Source organism: Mytilus galloprovincialis, chromosome 3 (assembly GCF_965363235.1).
Source record: "Mytilus galloprovincialis chromosome 3, xbMytGall1.hap1.1, whole genome shotgun sequence".
NCBI lineage: Eukaryota > Metazoa > Mollusca > Bivalvia > Mytilida > Mytilidae > Mytilus > Mytilus galloprovincialis.
The window spans coordinates 102,160,559-102,181,173 of NC_134840.1; the positions used below are offsets into that span (position 1 = coordinate 102,160,559).

General features: G+C 31.4%; 2 protein-coding genes and 1 long non-coding RNA gene across 7 annotated transcripts in view; 1 reads left to right on the forward strand and 2 right to left on the reverse strand.

Moving 5' to 3' along the window:
• Positions 1-1,079, reverse strand: part of LOC143069578 (poly(A) polymerase type 3-like) — a 33,036-nt gene extending 31,957 nt beyond the window's left edge. For all 4 annotated transcript variants that reach the window (XM_076244281.1, XM_076244279.1, XM_076244280.1 and 1 more), the window contains exon 1: positions 954-1,079. The gene's annotated coding sequence lies outside the window, so the exon portion shown is untranslated. The remainder of the gene's footprint in view (positions 1-953) is intronic.
• Positions 1,080-1,231: 152 nt separating this feature from the next.
• Positions 1,232-11,556, forward strand: LOC143069580 (seipin-like). Of its 2 annotated transcripts, none has more exons than XM_076244282.1 (8): positions 1,232-1,500; positions 2,536-2,611; positions 3,316-3,391; positions 3,657-3,730; positions 5,604-5,738; positions 6,357-6,454; positions 7,323-7,534; positions 8,850-11,556. In XM_076244282.1, the coding sequence occupies exons 1-8, from the start codon at positions 1,289-1,291 to the stop codon at positions 9,011-9,013; spliced, it is 1,047 nt and encodes a 348-aa protein (XP_076100397.1). In that variant the 5' UTR covers positions 1,232-1,288; the 3' UTR covers positions 9,014-11,556. The 2 variants fall into 2 exon arrangements, with proteins under 2 accessions (XP_076100397.1, XP_076100398.1); XM_076244283.1 differs by having other exon boundaries at positions 3,657-3,724.
• Positions 11,557-12,928: 1,372 nt separating this feature from the next.
• LOC143069586 (uncharacterized) lies at positions 12,929-20,460 on the reverse strand. Its single transcript, XR_012976445.1, has 2 exons — positions 20,296-20,460; positions 12,929-14,311 (listed from the first exon to the last, which is right to left on the reverse strand). It is a non-coding gene; the product is annotated as an uncharacterized LOC143069586 (long non-coding RNA).
• Positions 20,461-20,615: the final 155 nt, after the last annotated feature.

A 20,615-nucleotide genomic window follows, 5' to 3' on the forward strand; every position in this document is an offset into this window, starting at 1 on the left:
CCAATACACATCCATACCCCTATGGACAAGTCAAGAGATGTTCCGAAAACTGAAAATATTACCTTTTTGCACTTGACCTAATCACTCTTTCCATATTAAAATCAGTTAAAATACCTTCAACAAAAAGTTATTTCACCTCTCTTCTTTCATTTCCACCCCATAAAAACTAACAAATGAATGAAAAAGGCAAAGAAAAAAAATAAAGAAAAAATACACTATAATTAAGGGGAACTATATTCGTGAACAACGAAAAGCGGGGTCATTAATTGTGGTCTTGGGCCAGATAATTTAAAATTTAGTGTATACATCGAACATGGCGGCCATTGTGATTTATGTGGTCGCCATATTCGATGTACACACTAAATTTTAAAAGTTTTTTATGAACTTATCTGCTTTCTGTAAATCATTTATAAGTTATAAAATGCATCGATAATATACTATTAATTAATAATCAATGTTTAAAAGTCACCAATATGTGCTAATATTGAATTTCCAAGTGTTATTCGGTCATTACAAATGTTTTTCGGATATTAACAGTGTTATTCGGTCATTACAAATGTTTTTCGGATATTAACAGTGTTATTCGGTCATTACAAATGTTTTTCGGATATTAACAGTATTATTCGGTCATTCGAGATACCGTTCTGTATTTGAATTTTGGTGATACTGATTGAGCCATTTTTGTGAAATGGGAAGGGTGAACCATACTTTCATATCTCTGCAGTATGGAAATTCTTAGTGGTAAAAGAATGTTGAATTGATGCGTGAGCAGGGTTTGAAAATCAAGGACTGCTTGGCTTGATTTTTAAACAAAACCTGTCAAAAACGTGACATTCAACAGTTTGTTGAATCTTCAAAACGGACATGGTGTGTGAGAATGTATTACTGTGTATCATCTTATGAGTCATAATTTTTCAATAAAATATATTTGTTTTGGTGACAGCAATCAATACCTCTTTATGGATACAGAACAGTTGTAAAAATGTGACTAGAAACCAGAAAAATATATTAATTTCATTGTGCCATTCTCTATTTTCTTGAACCAAATGGCGGATTTAGTTTATCTGTAGTTTCGTAAAATTATCAACATTAATCATTTGACTCGATATTCTTTTATATTCTTTGATAGCTCATTAATAAACAAATCCATTTATTAGACATATCTAAAGTAAAAAATTGTCCTGTATTTTAAAACAAAATTTTAGAAAAAAATGAGTCCGAAACTAATTAAATTTCAAGGTTCAAAGTTCGAAAAATTTCAGATGTAAACAAAGCCAGAACTTTCGCAATGATATTGATGTTCATAAGAAACACTATAGACTGGTTTCAAGAAACAACAAAAAAAAGTTTTTTCAAGTTAAAAAATGTAGTAACAACAATTATCATTGTGATATTTGTATTTATAATTTTACTATGGCTGTCTGTTTTCATGTATGGCAGTTTTTATTATTCTTATATGCCAACAGAATCATATATTCTTCCAGTTCATCTCAACTTTAGGTAAGTTTATATTGATGCAAGATGAGAAGTGTCTTCGAATATTTGTGCATGAAGAAAATTAAAGGATACATGTATGTGGGACATGTTTCCATTAGGGTAAACCAAAAAGAATGTAGGACAGAAAGTCACAGGACAAAAAGTCACAGACAAAAAGTCACAGGACAAAAAGTCACAATTCATTTTTTCTGAATATTTTCTTTGAATAAAAAACACTTATTTCTACAAAAATATTTTTGTATTTTTCTTGAACTATTGTATATAAACCAACATTGTAAACAAAATTTATCCAAAAAATATCAAAGATGATCAAATAATTGTTAAAAAAACAAAATGTCAATGTGGCTTTGCACTTAAATGCCTTCATGGTGCCAAGAAATATACCCTTTGCATGATTAAAATTAAATAAATCTTCATTTTTTAAGTATAATGACACATTTCCTACACTTAAATATGAATATATGTATTAAAAAGTAAATATTTCAAGATATTTTTCTTATATATTCAAATAATTGTCAACAAACTATTTGTGACTTTTTGTCCTGTGACTTTTTGTCCTATCAAATTTGTGACTTTATGTCCTGTGACTTTCTGTCCGTTTACCAACCAAAAATTATATGAGGGTAGAAATGGGGTGCTGCTCGATCGACGAATGATGATAAATTTTGTTAAAATAATGTTAACAATCAAAATGTTACTCCACTTGACACAGAGAGTATACCTGAAAGCAATGATTTATGTATAGTAAGACTAACTATACAAATCATTGCTGAAAGCAACTGTAAAATTGATTGTTGTTTGAGTCACAAAAGATCAGGACAAGTGTTCGAGATTGTCAAATAGCAATAAGGCTTTAAAAATTTAGATCCATCATTCTTGAACTCATATTTGTCATAAATCATTCAGAAAAAAGGACATTTGAAATCTATATTTGATCTTTTACCTTTATTTTTTCATGGGATTGATCAAGTTGTTGATTTCTTTATTAACCTAAGAGGTGTTGCTTAGATACAGAACTAATACATCATTTAATTTCAGGACATGCGATGTTGGAATAGGTGCCTGCTCCTTTCCATCAGCAAATATATCCCTGTTAAAGTCAGGTCAAGAAAATGTAAGTGTTCTTTATCTTGTGATACACATGAAATGAAACAAACAAATAATATGAATACATTGTAAACAAAATTCATAGATATAAGAAAATTGATATGAAATAGAAGAGAAACAATATGCTACTACATGTATTATTTTCTTATGGGCTTCAAAGTGAGGAACCCTTATTAATTTAAAACTAAAAAATCACTCCTCAAGGATATTTAACATGTTGCGAATATTAACAGGAGAAATAACTTGGTATGATATTTACTATGTAAGATTGTTGATTTTGTGGCGAAAGTTTATTTAGGCCCAGTATTCAAGAGTGTTATCATAAACCATGAGTTAGACAAAAAAAAAAAAAAAAAATCTAATGGCTATGATGGTATGGTGTTTTCTACTACATTTTGTATTTTCAAAGACCGTAACACTGCTGATATATATTTGTTTTACAGTAGGGGAAAATTTGTTTAAACTTGTATAATGGTATCATTTGATATTTCAACATTTGAAAATATCCCCATGCTAAGTAGGCATATATATTTTAGTACAATTGATGATCTATTTTATTAAGTATTAGCTCCATCTTTAATATCATTGAACTAAAAAATGAAAAGAAATATTAGGATATTTTAAATTAAGAGCAAATTTCTTCTTTGCTTTACATGAATTTTATATGGCTATGCATGTTGTTCTTTTTCTTTAACATTTGATCTTTTGTAGATGTTTGTTACAGGCCAGCTGTACAGTATTGTTTTAAATTTAGATTTACCAGAATCTAATGTAAATAAAGAATTAGGTTAGTATCATATGATGGACAGAAGGATTTTTTTTTATTAAGGGTGGACAAAAGGATGTTTATATTCATATATTTGATAAGATGAATTGAGGGATGTTAGGTTCTTTTTGTCAATTCTTCACTACAAAAAGTTTTGAAATGAAATTGTATTATTTACCAGCCAGTTCTGCATGATGTTATGTTTTGATAAGTACCCTACATCAAATTCATTCTGAAATACTGTTGGAGTAAATGTAATAGTTTAATTCTGTGTTTATCGTTTTAGGAATGTTTATAGTAAAATTACAGTTGTATAATAAGAATGGTGAGAGCCTGTCCTCTGCTACTAGATCAGTAAGTGTAGGTGTATGTATTTATACTAATCCTTGCACAATAATAACACGGAAGACTCAAATCTGATTTATTGTGAGGGAAAATAAATTGCCCAATGCAAACAACTGAAAAAAACTACATTTAAAACTTTGTAGATTTGTTTTCTACATTATTGACCTAAATATTGAAAATAATTGATTTCATCTTCCAAGATAAAAATTCATGATCCTTAGGCATATATTTATCGGGAGTTTTTAATTCATTCTTTTAATTTTCTTATGACATTAAATATTTTGGTTAACGAAAATGTATTAATCTGTTAATGATTCTACTGTTCAAAATTATTTTATCAACAAAATAAATATTTTAACCAAAGCAACATAATCAGGTTTGTGTCATATTCATAACAATCACTGTATTTCTTCTCTTCTAGTCTTAGCATGTATTTTATCTTACTTAGATTTCTTAAGCATCAGTAGTATGACTATTTATAGATTTATGTAAGAAGGAAAACAGTGATGCTTCAGTTAACTGGCTGTTAACCATCGACACAACACTACTTTACTAACCCTAAATTAATCATGTTCTCACACATAACCATTCTAACCATAAGTCACTAGAACCATATGCTTTCAGCCAATAAGTTTAGGCTTTTTAATGTTTATTTATTTTATTTGTTAGTTTTTTTTCTCCATTTTATTAGGGGAGGGGGGGGGGGTGGGGTTAAGGAATTGTAGAATACAATATCAATGTGGATTTGCTGATAAGAAGTTATTAACCAGACTGGAATGAAACATTAGTTATCATTATTTAGTAAAAGCTTGCATCTTACAAAATTGATAGAACATTGCATCAATTAAAAAGATTACAACATTGTATTGTTTTTATAGGTGTAGAGTAACCTTTTAATATTCTATGCTATAGATCTTAAATAAATACTATGTCCTCCTCTTACGATATAACTTTAACCATTGCATGTAATTTATAATAATGTGTTAAAATATATTTGTTACTTTGACAAGATGTGTTGAGATGATGATTGTTGTAGCAGTCAAGTAAGTCTTGAATATCAATAAATAACCAAGAAGCAATAATTGGGCATAGGATTTCAATATTGGTCATGATTTTTCTATAGTTTTTATGATATCAATAATAATATAGATGTGTCATCATTTGTGTATATATTAATGAGACAACAGGTTTATGACCACAAAAATAGACATTTGATGTACATAAAATTTAGAATGGAAATGGGGAATGTGCCAAAGAGACAACAACCCGACCACAGAAAAAAACAACAGCAGAAGGTCACCAACAGGTCTTCAATGTAGCGAGAAATTCCCGCACCCGGAGGCGTCCCTCAGCTGGCCCCCAAACATGTATTTTAGGCTAATGTCTAATGATAACAAATAGAGAGGAAGATAAGTAAAAGACATTTAGATAAACATTATATGGAAATGTCTACTCAGATTTGTTTTTTTAACTCCTACAAAATTTTCTATAAAAGAAGGGAATGCATTCATTTAAAAAAAAACCAGGATAATCAGATAGCCATTTACATGTAGTACCTAATAGAGACAACCATAAGTTTTCCAAAGAACATTTAACTGCTTTTTTAGATAAGATTTCAGGATCATATCATATCATCATGTCGGAGTTCCTTTTAGATTATTTAAAGTAATATTGATTAGGTAGCTGCTTTTTATTTAATTTTTAAAAATAATGGGAGCAGAAAATGTATAAACTCAAAAAAATCAATTGTGTGTTAAACTATTGTCAATATATATTATCTCTGTAGGAAGACAAACTTTTCAATGCAATGATACTGCTATACTATACTTGTTCCGTCTGTATATATATTTGTAGAAAGTATATGTAACTATTTTGTTTCTTCTTACAGACCATGCTTCACTACAGATCTGAGTTATTACGAGTCCTGGATACCTTTGTTTTCTCTCCTCTGTTATTGTCAGGTTTTGTAGAACAGAAGCAGATGTTAATGATAGAATTCTTCTCTAATTATGTGGATGATGCAGTAAGTTATGGGTTTAACATCAATACAATCTTATTTTATTTTGAAAAAGAAATCATTAAATCAGATTTAAACAGTCAAATAAGGTATAAGACGATGTGATATGGGTGCCAATTAGACAACTCATCCAAGACACAGTTTGTAAATTAAACCATCAAAGATCAAAGTACTGTCTTTAACACAGAACCTGGGCTCACACCAAACAGTAAGCTATAAAGGGCTCCAAAAATGATTAATGTAAGACCATTCAAACAGGAAAACCAATGGTCTAATCAGTCTAATCTTATGACTCTAATCTACATAAAAAAAAGAGAGAAACAAGAAACACTTATGAACCACATCAACAAACAACAACCACTAAGCAACAGGTTCCTGACTTACAACAGGTGCAAACAAATGCAGCGGGTTTAAACCTTTCAATAGGTACCAACCTTCACCCTTTAATATCTGAAACAATAGTGTAACATCACAACATAGAACGACATAGATATACAACTACATTGGTGTATTGTAAATTGTTCCTAATTCCTGTTAGGGAATTCTATAATTGAATGCTATCTTCCAGTATCTGCATGGTTTACAGTGATACAAAATTTAATACATATTATTCTACACTTACAGTACAATCCAGCTGTTGGTATTATTGTAGAAATTCAGAATTTACATGTTCAGTTATATACAATGGTACTCAAGATGTATGCTAAATTTACCGGGCTGAGGTAAGGTATAGATCTAGGAAATAATAACATATATATAGATATAAAAAAAGATGTGGTATGAGTGCCAATGAGACAACTCTCCATCCAAGTCACAATTAATAAAAGTAAATCATTATAGGTCAAAGTACGGTCTTCAACACAGAGCCTTTGCTCACACCGAACAGCATATGTTTTAAATGAATAATATGAGTTGTAGTGTTAATGTTAATCAGATAGCAAGTTGTAGATTTTTGAAATTGGTTTCTGTTCTCTAAGATTAGGTTGGCGTTACTTTTTACTGTTCTGAGATATGTCCCTTTATAACATATTCAAGCCAGGACATAATCTGTGTCCCATTATTAAACACATTCTCCATGTAATTATATAATAAAATTGAGAATGGAAATGGGGAGTGTCTCAAAGAAACAACAACCATCTACTTATATATTTGTTGTCTCTGTCTCTATCTTTGTCTTTGTTTTTGTATCATTTTTGATATTACAGGTATTTCCTATACCACTGGCCAATGATGTCTGCTCTGTCTTGTATTATATGCTTGATATTACAGGTATTTCCTATACCACTGGCCTATGATGTCTGCTCTGTAATTGTATCATTTTTGATATTACAGGTATTTCCTATACCACTGGCCTATGATGTCTGCTCTAATATTGTATGAAATGCTTGATATTACAGGTATTTCCTATACCACTGGCCAATGATGTCTGCTTTGTAATTGTATCATATGCTTGATATTAAAGGTATTTCCTATACCACTGGCAAATGATGTCTGCTCTGTAATTGTATCATATGCTTGATATAACAGGTATTTCCTATACCACTGGCCAATGATGTCTGCTCTGTAATTGTATCATTTTTGATATTACAGGTATTTCCTATACCACTGGCCAATGATGTCTGCTCTGTTTGGAATCTCCTGTAATTTAGTTATGTTGTTGTTTATTGCTTTGTTGTCATGGTATCAGTGCTTGTCAACAAAAAAAACTAACAGCAGTGAATACAACTCATATGAGGATGATTTTGAATCATTGGAAGAAAGAAGAAAAAGAATACGGAAAATGATGGACAAAGAAAAAGAAGGTGAGTTGTCCTATTCCTTTGAAAAATCCTCTTACTCCCATATCATGAATATATAAAAAGAAAATATTAGAAATAATTATCTTTATTAGAAATATAGAATGATTGTGTGTTTCAGCTTACTAAACTGACTCTTTTAAGCTCACCTGGGCCATGTAAACTTTACCTATCACTTGTTGTCTGTCATGGTTTTCCCTTAACTTTTACAAAGAGCATCTTCTCTGAAACTATCCAGACAAATTTCAAGAAACTTGACCATTACCATCATTGAGGTAACACTTTAAAAAAGTGTCAAAAAGATGCCCCAGATGGCTAAAAATAGAATGTAGGGGTATATAATGTATGTTTTGTATATTAATTTGAAAATCGCTATTAATAGAGAAAATTTTAGCTCTGCCTATTGTTCATTTACTTCAAAACTGTCAAATGACCTGTTATTGGAGTTATGGCCATTAAATACTTTATTTACATTTTTGCATATTATTGAATAGTGAAACTATAATAAATAAAGAAAACAAATTAACAGCAAAAATTATCAGCTAGACAAGTCTTAAAATGAGTCAAGTAGTGTCAATCAGAGTTATTGCCCTTAATCAAATATATGAAAAAAATATTTTTGCGGCTTTGCCTAAAATCCTAAAGATTACAACAGAAAGATAGAAACTTTAAACAGCAGAAGTGTTCAACCAAACAAGATCTTCTATAAGTTTAATGGCTGAATACTTCATTCAACTGGTTATTGAGTTTATTGCTCTGTAATTACATTTTTTAACCAGTTTTTGACATTTTAGCATAGTATCTTAATTACTGGTACTGTTATAGATATAGAGAAACTTAAAACTGAAAAAATGATCAACAAGACAAGATTTTCTAATAATTCAGTATTGTGAAATTGTAAGTCTACTCTTTATTAGAGTTGTTGTTCTTAAAGACCATTTTAACAATTTTTGTGCATTTTTTGCTAAAAGCGATAACTGTTAACTGCTATCCATCATACCGTTAACTAGAAACTTTGAACAGCAAAAGTGATCAGCAAAACAATCAGGAGAAATTTTTCCAAAAAGTTAGTAGATAAGAATAACTGCCCTCAAATGATGATTTGGTTTACCCTCTTGACTGTGTTTTTTGGCAAAATCTTAATAAGAGAGAGAAACTGTAAACAGAAGTCTACAATATTGAAGATACATATAACCCTAGGTGAGCACCACAATCTCTTTAGAGCCTCTAGTTTGATAAGATTTAAGTTGTTAAAATGATGTTTCTTTTTATTGACAAATTAAAAATATGATTATGAAAGTAATAACAATTATTTTTTCAGACAAAAGACTATCTACATCCAAAAGTTCACCAGAATTTGGTGAAACAGAGACTATAGCTGGAGAAACAACAGAGGAACTGTTACCAGATAGTGATAATACTTCAGATTCATTCCTACGTCATAGGCACATAAAACATCATTCCGACCAGGATCAGGAGTCATAGTACTTTGTATATTTCCTGCCTTATTATGCGACTTGTATTTTTTAGAAAAGGAGAAAAATATGTTGATTTTTTTTCAATAAGGTTATCAAAGATAAACAACAACAAAATTGCCATGGCCAAATACATGTACAATATTAACCCAAATAATCCAGCCTTTTACAGTGATTGATTCATCCACTTACAAGAGTCTTAACATATAATATATGATAGAAGCATGTCACAAATCGAGCAATTTGATTGGCGTATTCTGAATTCTAAAGTTATTGAGATATGAAAAATTTCTTTAAATTTGTCTGTAAGACCCTTTCTGTGCAAGGGTGTAGCTCATCTTTACTGAAACTATTTAGCCAAATTTGAAGAAACTTGGCCATTACCATCTTTGAGGTAACTCTTTTAAAAAATGTGTCAACCAAGATGGCCCAGATGGCTTAAAATAGAACATAGGGGTATATATAATGTAAGTTTTGTAGATTATTTTGAAAATTGCTATTTATAGAGAAAATTTTAGTTCTGCCTATTGTTCATTTACTTCAGTACAGTCAAATGACCTCCTATTGGAGTTATTGCCCTTAAATACTGTAACAGATTTCGTCCTCATTGTTCAACAGTATGTATCCCTTCCCCCTTTCACTTTTCATCAACAGTTAAATCTCTGTGTAACTATATTGGATTCTAATAAATTTTTTAATATGTTTCTTTTTATTAGAATAAGTAATTTTAGATATTTAATACTTAATCCCATTGTTTTATAAACAGTAACTTGGGCAAAATGAAGATTTTTGGCACATTGATGGTAGTTGAACATAATACAAATTGCCATGAAAATAATATTCTTCTAGATGCGAGATTTTCTTGCTTTGTGAAAGATCCATTGGTGTCCTAAGGCTGTTTTATGTCATTCAGTCAGATTGTTATCTCGTTAGACACATTCCCAGTTTCCATTTTCAATTATACTGTAGGGAAAAAGCAGTATTTTATTTTTAGCGTTCCATTTTTTATCTTTTCATTCAACATATTTTTTCCTTTTCAAAAGTCTACAAGAATGTTCAGAATAAATGGCATTTAGTACAAGAATGTGTTCTGTGATAAGTTATTTTTCCCGGTAAATTGTTATATTTTGACTTAAGCTTAACCATTGTTTTGTTGATTGATGTGTTTATGTGTATGTGTAGATGAGAGCTTTTATCAATGTGCATGTATGTGACAAAGTCTGATTTGATTTATCAATAATGTATTTTACTGTTGACAGTTTTCTTGCCAAATTTCATAAATGACACTTCTGTGTTGTAATTGTAAAGACATAAGAAATATTAGGTGCCTATATCCTTTAATCAGGCAATTTCATTTAAAACAAACTGTTTATTTTTTTTAATTGTAAAGGTACTGTCTGAATGTGTTGACAAATTTATATTGTTTTTCCACATCACAATTACAAAGCTTCAAGTTAAAATTAGTTCATGATATTTAATCAATATCAAATTATTATCTATATTTACATTATGTAGATTTCATGTGTTTATCTCAGATTAAGGGGTGATAACTCATAAATAATTATGTTGTTGACTCACATACTGAGAGTGGATGTGTGACGTTTAGTGGCCAGCTGAAGGACGCCTCTGGGTGCGGGAATTTCTCGCTACATTGAAGACCTGTTGGTTTTTTTTGTATTTTTTGTTTTTTTTTGGTTTTTTTTTCTATGGTCGGGTTGTTTCTTTGGCACATTCCCCATTTCCATTCTCAATTTCATTTAAACCACACAATAAACAATTCAGTGACCAAAACCTGAACTGATACTAGTTTGAATGCAACAAATATTCACCATGTGTTTTACACATTGTGACATGGATGGAGAGTTTATTCATTGGCACTCAAACCACATCTTCTTATATCTATTTTATTGTTAAGTATTTTGTTAATTAATTTTCTGACAATCAGTTACCAAACTACTAATTCAAGACTCTATTGTTTTCTTCTTTCAAAGCCATTTATTTAAACAAAGTGACAATCATTTCATGTCGAAACCACATTTTATACCTACAATTTCCATATATTTTACATATTTTGAAAGCCCTGTGTAAAAATTGTTGTGTGTGATTTATATGCTATTTTTTCTTCCTGGTTGTTCCCTAATTGGTTGTTCTATACATTATTCAGCTTAAACTCGACACAGATTTCAGAAAAGAAGTATATTGGTTTTGAAAAGATATTTTTAAATATATTTTAATACTATGCAAAACAAAAAGAACCTTTTAAATTAGTTGCAGGTACACTGTTCTTTATTCTTCAAGATTGTATGCAGATATATATGAACCATTGTTATATTATATTTTATTTTGTATCATCTGCTAAAATGAACAAATCCATGTTTCTCTACATTTTGATTATTCCATCTTATAGGTATAAAAATCCAATATTTAAACAAATTAATTGCAGCAAATATCATGTGCAATAAATGTGATATTTTGTAATTTTTCCCACCAAAAAATGTATTTATTATGTAACTCTTTGATTTTTACTTTGTGCAATAAAACCATTTTCCAAAAGCAGATTGTCTTTTTGTAATTGATAGCTGATCTCTGAGAAAAGCATGCACATTTTTTAAACCGTTTGAAATCAACTAATGAGATATTCTTTTTAAAGTTGTTTGTTGTTGTTTGTTGTCCAATGAATAAACATAACTTTGAATGTGATTCAATTTATATCTGATAGTGCTATTTATAGAACCATGACAGTCCATACAAGATGGAATACCAATTAATAGAGTAGGTTTTCTACAAGGTTTCTGATGGACCAATATAAACATGATGTTGAAGTTTGTCATCAAGATAAGTAAGTAACATACACTCCCTCTCCCCCCCCCCCCCCCACCCCCCTCCTCCACCCCTGGATCAGCCTATGGTCTAAAAATATATAAAGACAAAATAAATATTTTTTTTTAACTCTAAATACAGTAAAGATTTTTGTCTCGCCTTGACGGAGTCAACAAGCGAGACATAGGTATGCTGTTTCCCGCGCAGATGGCGTCAACAATGTATTAGTTTGTGATTAGGTCTAGTTTATGGTGAACCACAAGTGGTAGGTCAATCATTTTTGGTATGCAGTTGTATAAGCATTAGCACATCTCATTTCCATGGAGATTATTTGACCTTGCCCCTTCAGTCATGGTCTATTGACTTAGAAACTTTTGCTAATTTAACATGTATTAGTTAGTGATTAGGTCAGTTTATGTGGAACCACAAATAGGAGGTCAATGATATTTGGATAAGCAGTTGTACAAGCATTGGCATATATCATTTCCATGGAGATAATTTGGCTCCACCCCTTTAGTCATGGTCTATTGACTTTGAAAATTTTTCAAAGTAATCAGTCTTAGTTTGTGATTAGGTTATTTCAAGGGGAACCATTAGTGGAAGGCCAATGTTAATTGGTATTCAGTTGTATACGCATTGGCACATCTCATTTCTCATTTCCATGGAGAATATTTGGCCTTGCCCCTCAGTCACAGTCTAATGACTTTGAAACTTATCTTAGTTTACATGTATTAGTTTGTGATTAGATCAGTTTAAGATGAACTGCTAATGTTAAGTCAATGATATGTTGTATGCATATTTATTGGCATCTGCAAGTATTGTTTCCATGGTGATTATTAAGCCCCACCCCCTCTTCATGGTTCATTGACTTTGAAACTTTTTCATAGTTTACCAGTTAATGTTTGTATTTCGGTTTGGGAACGACTTATAATAAGTCAATTGTATTTGGTATGCAGTTGTATTAGCATTGACACATCTCACATTTATGGAGATTGTTGAGCTATGTTACTCAGTCATGGTTCATTGACTTTGAATATTTGCATAACTTGTGTAAGATGTTAAAGATGTTGCATAATCAAAATTACAAAAAAAGGCCTGACATATCTCTGTGATAACAGTTTATTATTTAGATGGTTAATTTCGACCTACCATACCAACTGGTGCTTTGTTTTTTGGTTTTTTTCAGATTTTCTTTGGACTTCTTATGTGTTATATACAGGATTTTAAAAATGTGCTATTGGTTCATAAATATAAAAGATACCGGTAATGGCTATTATGGGCCTAATGTCAATAAAATTGATATAGAGAATTTTGATGGTAAATAAGTTCAACAAAATATGATTCACAAATAAGTAAACATTTGAGAATCATCAGTTGACCCAATCGCAACTAGATCTTAAATAAATCACATGCAGAGATAGAAAAAACTATCTTGTATTAGGAGTTATTGCCCCTGAATAACTATTTTACACATTTTTGAGGAAATAAAAAGGGATAGAGATTAGAGAGCAAGAATATTTAGCAAAAGCAGTTAAGATCTACAAATAAATCAACATATATATAAAAGTGTCAATTGACCCCAGAGAAGATTTATTGCCCTCAAACATCTTTTCTTTTTTCAGTTTTTAAGTTTAAGCACAAACAGTAAAAAATCTAAAATGCTTCAATCAGTCATTAAGGCCAAAATTGTCAACCATCTTGCTATAGACAAAGTTAATCAATAATACAAAATAAGATCTTATAGTAGATCAACAAGGCCAAATTATTGCACTAGTTATTTGCATTTATTACCATTTAATAAATGACTTTAATCATTAATGCAAGACCTAGAAAAAGTCTCTTAAACAATCTGCAAATAAGCAAATTTTGCAACAAGGAAAAGAAAATTGAGATCTTCTTCCAAGGATTGAGGGTCTTTTGAAGCCTTGTGTTATTCCAGGGACTTTCAATATTAACTCTTATTAAAGAAAGTCCCCGGTTATTCACAAATGAATTTAAGCATCCCGATTAATGTCATTTCTTTTTCAATCTCATTAGCATTTGTACGAGAATATCACCATGGCAAGGTTCTGGATTACACCAACACCCTAGTGTCTTACTTCGTAGTTCTTCTATTGAGTCTAATAAAGTTTTTCCATCGTATAATTTTGTATCATTCATTATATAGTCCCTATACAAATCTATACACTTGTCCCTGCCATGTTTTTTTGCCGAGAATGGGTTTTTCCACTTGCTACCCACAGCTCCAGGGACATAATAAGTCATATTCCTGCCGATGTATATGTTATTTGGGTCTGTCAGCCAGTGCTGAAGGTCTTTGTATCCTTTACGATTCAATGATTGTTTCTTGACAGATATAACACGTGTTGGCCGAGGTCTTTCAGTCTGAGTTCTGATAGTACTAGTCTCATTTTTGTCCTCGATATCTGCTTGTATTTTTTTAACATTGTCTTCGGTCGGAGCACAGTGAGCCATTATTCAAAAATGTCTAAAATAAAATATAAACGAAATTGATAAATATCTTAGAGATAGTTCAATCGGTTTGGACATATAAAAAAGAAATACTATAAACCTATGATGCAGCCAAATTTCTGGAATTATCTTGATTGTATATGTTTGGGAAGGTAAGACAGGAGTTCACTAGTATATCCTTTTAACAAATGATATTTTGCACTTAGCATTTCGTGGTTATATTGCCCTAAACCAAAAAGTTTAAAAAAAAAACGGCCTTTGAATTATTTATTTTTTATAATTGATAAACGTATATTGACATTACAGTAATTAATTTAGTCAATGAATTAATAATTAAACTGTTCTTTTTAAACCTTTTTTTCTATAACTAGTGAGTTCATATTAATTTACCAAACACAAATTTGTGATTTCATGCATTTTGGGGCCCTTTATAGCTTGTTGTTCGGTGTGAGCCAAGGCTCCGTGTTGAAGGCCGTACATTGACCTATAATGGTTTACTTGTTTTCAAATTGTTATATGGATGGAGAGTTGTCTCATTGGCACTCACACCACATCTTCCTATATCTATCAGTTGTAAGTTTTTCATTTTTGCAATTTTTAGAAATCTTTTGAAATTGCACAAGCGACTTCGAGCATTGTTCCTGGTGCTTCTTGAAGATGGACAATGCTGGAATGTTTGATGGTTTCTACATTAAGCATCAGGATCAGTAATATGATGATATATATGTAATACCTCATTGCCCTCCTTGTGTTACTTGTATTCATGTGCATTTATACAGATCTACGAGGTTTTAAGATATAATGTTATTGGACGTTTTGTAATTTCGTTATAAAGAAAAAAAGGGGATATGAAGTGTATGTGTCTGGCCAAAACCAGGAACCTCGCCTTGCAGTGGTTATTCTAAATACTGATGTGTGTTACGTTCTTCGTGCGTGTTCATTACAGACCTTTGATAAGCTTTCCCCCTTTTTTTCTAGACTTGGGACGATTTGAAAAGAGAGACAATTATACTAAAGGGACCCATAAGTAAAAAACAAACTTAAAACGATCAAAAGACAAACAACAATATACATAACACAAGATAGAAAAGTAAAGACTGAGCAATACAAACCGAACCGAAAGGTAAGTAGATCCAGCTCCAAATTGTTAATCTTATAAAATACGTTGGCTATATAATATGCAGTGGCGGATCCAGAAATTTTCATAAGTGGGGGCCCACTGGCTGCCTAAGAGGGGGCCCGATCTTGTCATGCTTCAGTGATTCCCTATATCAGCATAAAAAAAAAATCTCAAAAGGGGCCCCCTGCCCCCCCCCCCTAAATCCGACTCTGATTTGTAGTTATAATCATCGCCCTATAGCAGCTTACTGTTAGTATGATAGTCCAAGATTTGACCATAACATTGATAAGAGTTAATGAATGTTGAATAAACATAAGTGAGACAAATTATGCCAAATCTTTATATGCAATAGTGTGATGCCAGGATCAGATTAGAAAAAAACTAGTAAATCAAAACATCTCAACATTTTATGTCATGAACCTATTTGATCCTTTTTTCAAGTTTTCTACATACGTAACAGTAACCCTTCGGGTCAGCCATAAACTTGAAGAAAGTGTTTAGAGGTCAACAAATAAGTTATGTCATGTATTCAACCATAGGTCTATTCTAATTTAAAATATACTGGTTCTTTTTAATAACATATATCATAATAGCTTTATATCTGAATATAATAATCTTCATATATATATCTATGAGATTACATTAACAAATTATCATATAATATGTTCATGTTGCTCAGTCTTCAGTTTTCTATGTTGTGCTATATGTAGACTGCTATTTTTGTTTCGTCGTTTTTCTTTTTAGCCACAGTATTGTATATATTTCTGAGATTTCTAATATCATATTTTCACTTTGGTATCTCCCTTCTTTTTTTAATCACATAATTAAGAGGAGCACTTGTCTTCAAACTGATAATTTGTTGCACACGAAAATCTCCATTTATTTGTTTCACTTAGTTACAATTCAAAGTTCCCATCAGCGGGATAGTTAGCAAGTTAACTACTCTTTTTTAATCTCATTAGTATTTGAACAAGAACATCACCATGGCAAAATTCTGGCTTACACCAGCATCCCAAAGTTTTTCCTTGAAGTTCTTCTACTGATTCCAACAGTGTCTTTCCGTCATATGTCTTCGTATCTGACAAAATGTATTCCTCATACAGTTCTACTCTTTTCTCTTTCCCGAGTTTCTCATCCTTAAAAGGGTTTTGCCACTTGCTGCCAACAGCCCCAGGAACATAATGGGTCATGTCCCTCCCAATGTATATATTGTTGGTGTCCTCCAACCAATGTTCGAGATCTTTGTAACCCATATTATTTAGGGATCGTTTCTTCACAGATACTACTCTTGTGGGTCGAGGTCGTTGCATCTGACTCTTTTTAATGGTTTTAAGATTCCCTATTGTGTCTCCATTATTTCCGTGCACCTCAACATTTTGTTCTGTAGACCCTAAACATTCTGCCATTTACTGAAAAAGTACAATTTTACTGAAATGCTGTACTGTACAATGCTGGAGCTCTTTTAACAAAATCTTAAGAGTTAAAATACTCGTAAGTCTTGAAAATTTCAGTATAACCTACGATAAATTTTAACTTGTATCTTGGCGGCGTCGTTCAAACCAACTACAAAATTTGGTCAATTTCACCTAATGCCTCGTTCACACGGACATTTAATATGAATTGAATTCGAATCGAATGCGAATCGAATTCGCTAACTGCGTTCACACACTCTTCTTTTTTAATTCGAATTGATTCGAATTGGCTAACTCGAATTACCCAATTCGAATTAGAAATACGTTTTTGTTCATACGAATTAAAAGTTTACGTTGTTTGGACAGTAAAGCGAATTGACGCGCATTGTAATTCGAATTAGAATTGACGTAACCTTACGTGACGGACGTAAAACGTTTCGAATGCGAATTAAACTAATTCGAATTAATTACAGCATTACAATCATTTTGCAGACCAAATATAGCTAATTTACAATGTATGTGCCCGTCCAAAACTATGAACCTCGCCATGCGGTAGAAGTTTTAAAATATGTATTGATGTGTGTTGCGTTCTTCATGTCTATTTTGACTGATAGTCTTTTTCATTGTACTGAAAAAAGAAGATTTGGTATGATTGCCCTTTCTAGACAAGAGACGATTTTAAAAGAGAGACAAAAGATATCAGTCTAATTAAAATATATAATAATTAATTTGGATATACTCCATATGTTTTAGTTAGACTGAAAAGATACTAAAGGGACTCGTATTCAAACTTATAAGTCGAAATATGTTCGGTAGTTTGAAAGGATTATATCTTAGATAAATTCTCTCTCCCTAATTCACGGCCGACACTCGGCTAACCGAGAGATTGGTCGGTTAATATATATAGAGTATGCGGCTATATCGGCGGTTGGTCTGTTAATCGGGTTGGCTAAAGTCTGTTAATCAGGTGTTATCGAGAAAATCATTGAAAGTTCACCATGTTTCATTGTATAACTTTCTAAATATATTTTCATCATAAAAAGTATCCATGTCTAACAAAACAATTCAATGTACTGAATTCAGTGGTGTAATTATTATTTTTCTAGCTTCGATGTACGATCTATAAAATGAAAAGGCGGGTTACTCATCAATAAATTTATACACATTTTACACACATAAAATGTACACAAAATGACACATTGGTTAAATTTACTGGCATTCAATATTTTGAACATCGAAAAAAGAAAGGCATTATGTTTGTTAACCGTATTGATATCATTGTGTGAAAAATCTACACGAAAATCTGTATTTTGGTGACATAAATCAATCTTTATTTAAAACCTGGTCTGTTAATGGGTCGGATGTATAAAACCCGGTCTGTTAATTGGTCTGTTAAGAGTTATGAATGGAAATAAAAGTATAATTTTATTGCTATATTGGGTGTTATCGGATCAAATGAGTAGGCTCAAGACGAGTGGCTAAAATATACGAAAATAACATATGAGCAATGAAATATAACATATGCGGAAACAACACATGAAATTGAAAATTGATAAAAATGGTTTCAAAAAGTGTAATATTAAAGTAATATTAATTTCATCCAAGAATGATCGCATATATCATGTTGATTCTGTTAAATTGTCATGAATGACACAAATCTGTCATCTACATTGGTAACCAGTATATAAATCAGAGATAAACGTCGTAATGTAACTAAACATCAGTAAGTAAAATATATTGGGATGACAAAATATGAAAAATAAAGAAAAAATAATGAGTAAGATAAATAAAATGTAGAAAAAAATGACATAACAATTTAAAGAATACAGAAAAAAACAATACCCCCAATCCGGACCCTCATGGTATACACGAGAATCTGGATGGAAACGCAGAATATAGAATAATATATAAGGACAGTAGAGAGTGATACATTGCTAAAAAGGGGGAGAAAAATAATACTTGTTTAAGAATACACACATGAAACACCGATGGCTGTTGAAACAGTAACGGATTGCGATGTATTTATATTGGTGACAAATTCTAGAAGTTTACATGCGGACAACTATAGTGGCAGGTTAATGCCATTTTGCGTTTTAGCGCTTTAGCGTTTTCGCCTTACATATTCTATAAGGCGAAAACGCGAAATTGCGAAGTCGAAAACGCGAAAACGCGAAACCGATTTCTCGTTTTCGACTTTTCGACTTCGCGATTTCGCTTTTTCGCGATTTCGCGTTTTCGCCCTATAGAATATGAAAGGCGAAATCGCGAAAACGCGAAATGGACTTCACCGGTCACCATAGACAACCAATTGGATGATGCTGACGAATAAGGGTTTAACGTCCAGTGGCAAATATCATGTTCATATGTGAACGAGAACACGTTATATGTACCCTGTGTTGTATTAGAAAGACACTTTCAGTCGGAATTGAGAACGTGCTACTTCGAACAGACACACAAATTAAGGCTGATTGAAAACGTCAATAACAAATTCATGCATATTCCAGGGGCCAATCCATATCACGCTATATTGCAGTGACACACCCTTCAATAAAATGCAAAGAAAGTCAAACTAAAAATGCTCTTTCTAGGATACTGTGGCACCGTATTGTCATTTTTGTTTACTCAGGAACATCTCATTCTTAAATTTTTCAAGGGGAAAATATAAAGGTAGCAAAATTATTGTCGTGGCTAATAACTCTTAACTGACACAATTTCAATTGTCCAACCCATTAACAGACTTTATTCCCATAATTTTCACTAAAACGTGGTATTATTCACGTTATTTTACAATTATGAAATATTTACTAATGTCAATTTATTTTTTAGAACCACAGTACTATTTTTTGTCCTTTAAATGATATCTAAATTTGTTTGTTTCGCCTTTTATTAAAAAAATTGCTATGCATATAAGCATAAATACTACATACTTGCGCGACGCCTTTTAGTTTTAATGAAAACTGCGCAGACTAAGAAATGTTTTTACAAGTGCAAAATGTTCTATGATAGATATCATTTTGTCAGACACTTTTCTTTTTTTGATTTGGTTCTTATAACATGCCAAAAATCTGTATATTTGATAGAGTTTAATGTAACATTAAATTAAGCATTTTACTCTTAACAGACGTATAACCAACCCGATTAACAGACCAATCGCCCATATAGCCGCATACTCAATATAGATTAACCGACCAATCTCTCGGTTAGCCGAGTGTCGGCCGTGTATGACATACAAATATCTCATGAATATTAGTTAACGCCGGCTAGCTTAACACTACTGAGTTAAAAATATACGGATACGAATAATAAAAATTTAAGGAAGTGAAAATAAGTTAAATGTAGGGTTTAACATTTAAATCTGTTTTGTGCAAATGACATAACAGTCAACATAAGAGACGGAGTATGATTGTTTTTAATTCAATCCAATTTTACTACAGACTAAAAAATTAATACATATATAAAGATTCTTACCCGAACCTTGAGTTCAAATCGTCACTATAAACTCCCAACTAAAACATGACCCGTTTTATTTTTAAAATTGATATTTCACAACATGTAGAAACACTGAGAGTGACCATGCATAATCAACTAAATCTATATCTATTGATCTTTAAAGCTTATCGATATAAATAGTGTCCACAAGTGACAAGTCAATGTACATAACCTAGAGTATTAATAGAACTGTACGACGTCCCAATTTATCAATTATGGTTTTTGTTCCCGAGGGAACAATATTTAAACGACACAAAAATACATCGTCCTTATTGCTGAGGTGAACAAAATAAAGTTGT

Excerpts from the sequence above, each read along its gene's own strand:
- LOC143069580 (XM_076244282.1), top strand. The coding sequence starts at position 1,289 with ATGATATTGATGTTCATAAGAAACACTATAGACTGGTTTCAAGAAACA. Across the intron at positions 3,392-3,656 it reads TAATGTAAATAAAGAATTAG|GAATGTTTATAGTAAAATTA; the intron begins GTTAGTATCATA and ends TTATCGTTTTAG. Across the intron at positions 6,455-7,322 it reads GCTAAATTTACCGGGCTGAG|GTATTTCCTATACCACTGGC; the intron begins GTAAGGTATAGA and ends TTGATATTACAG.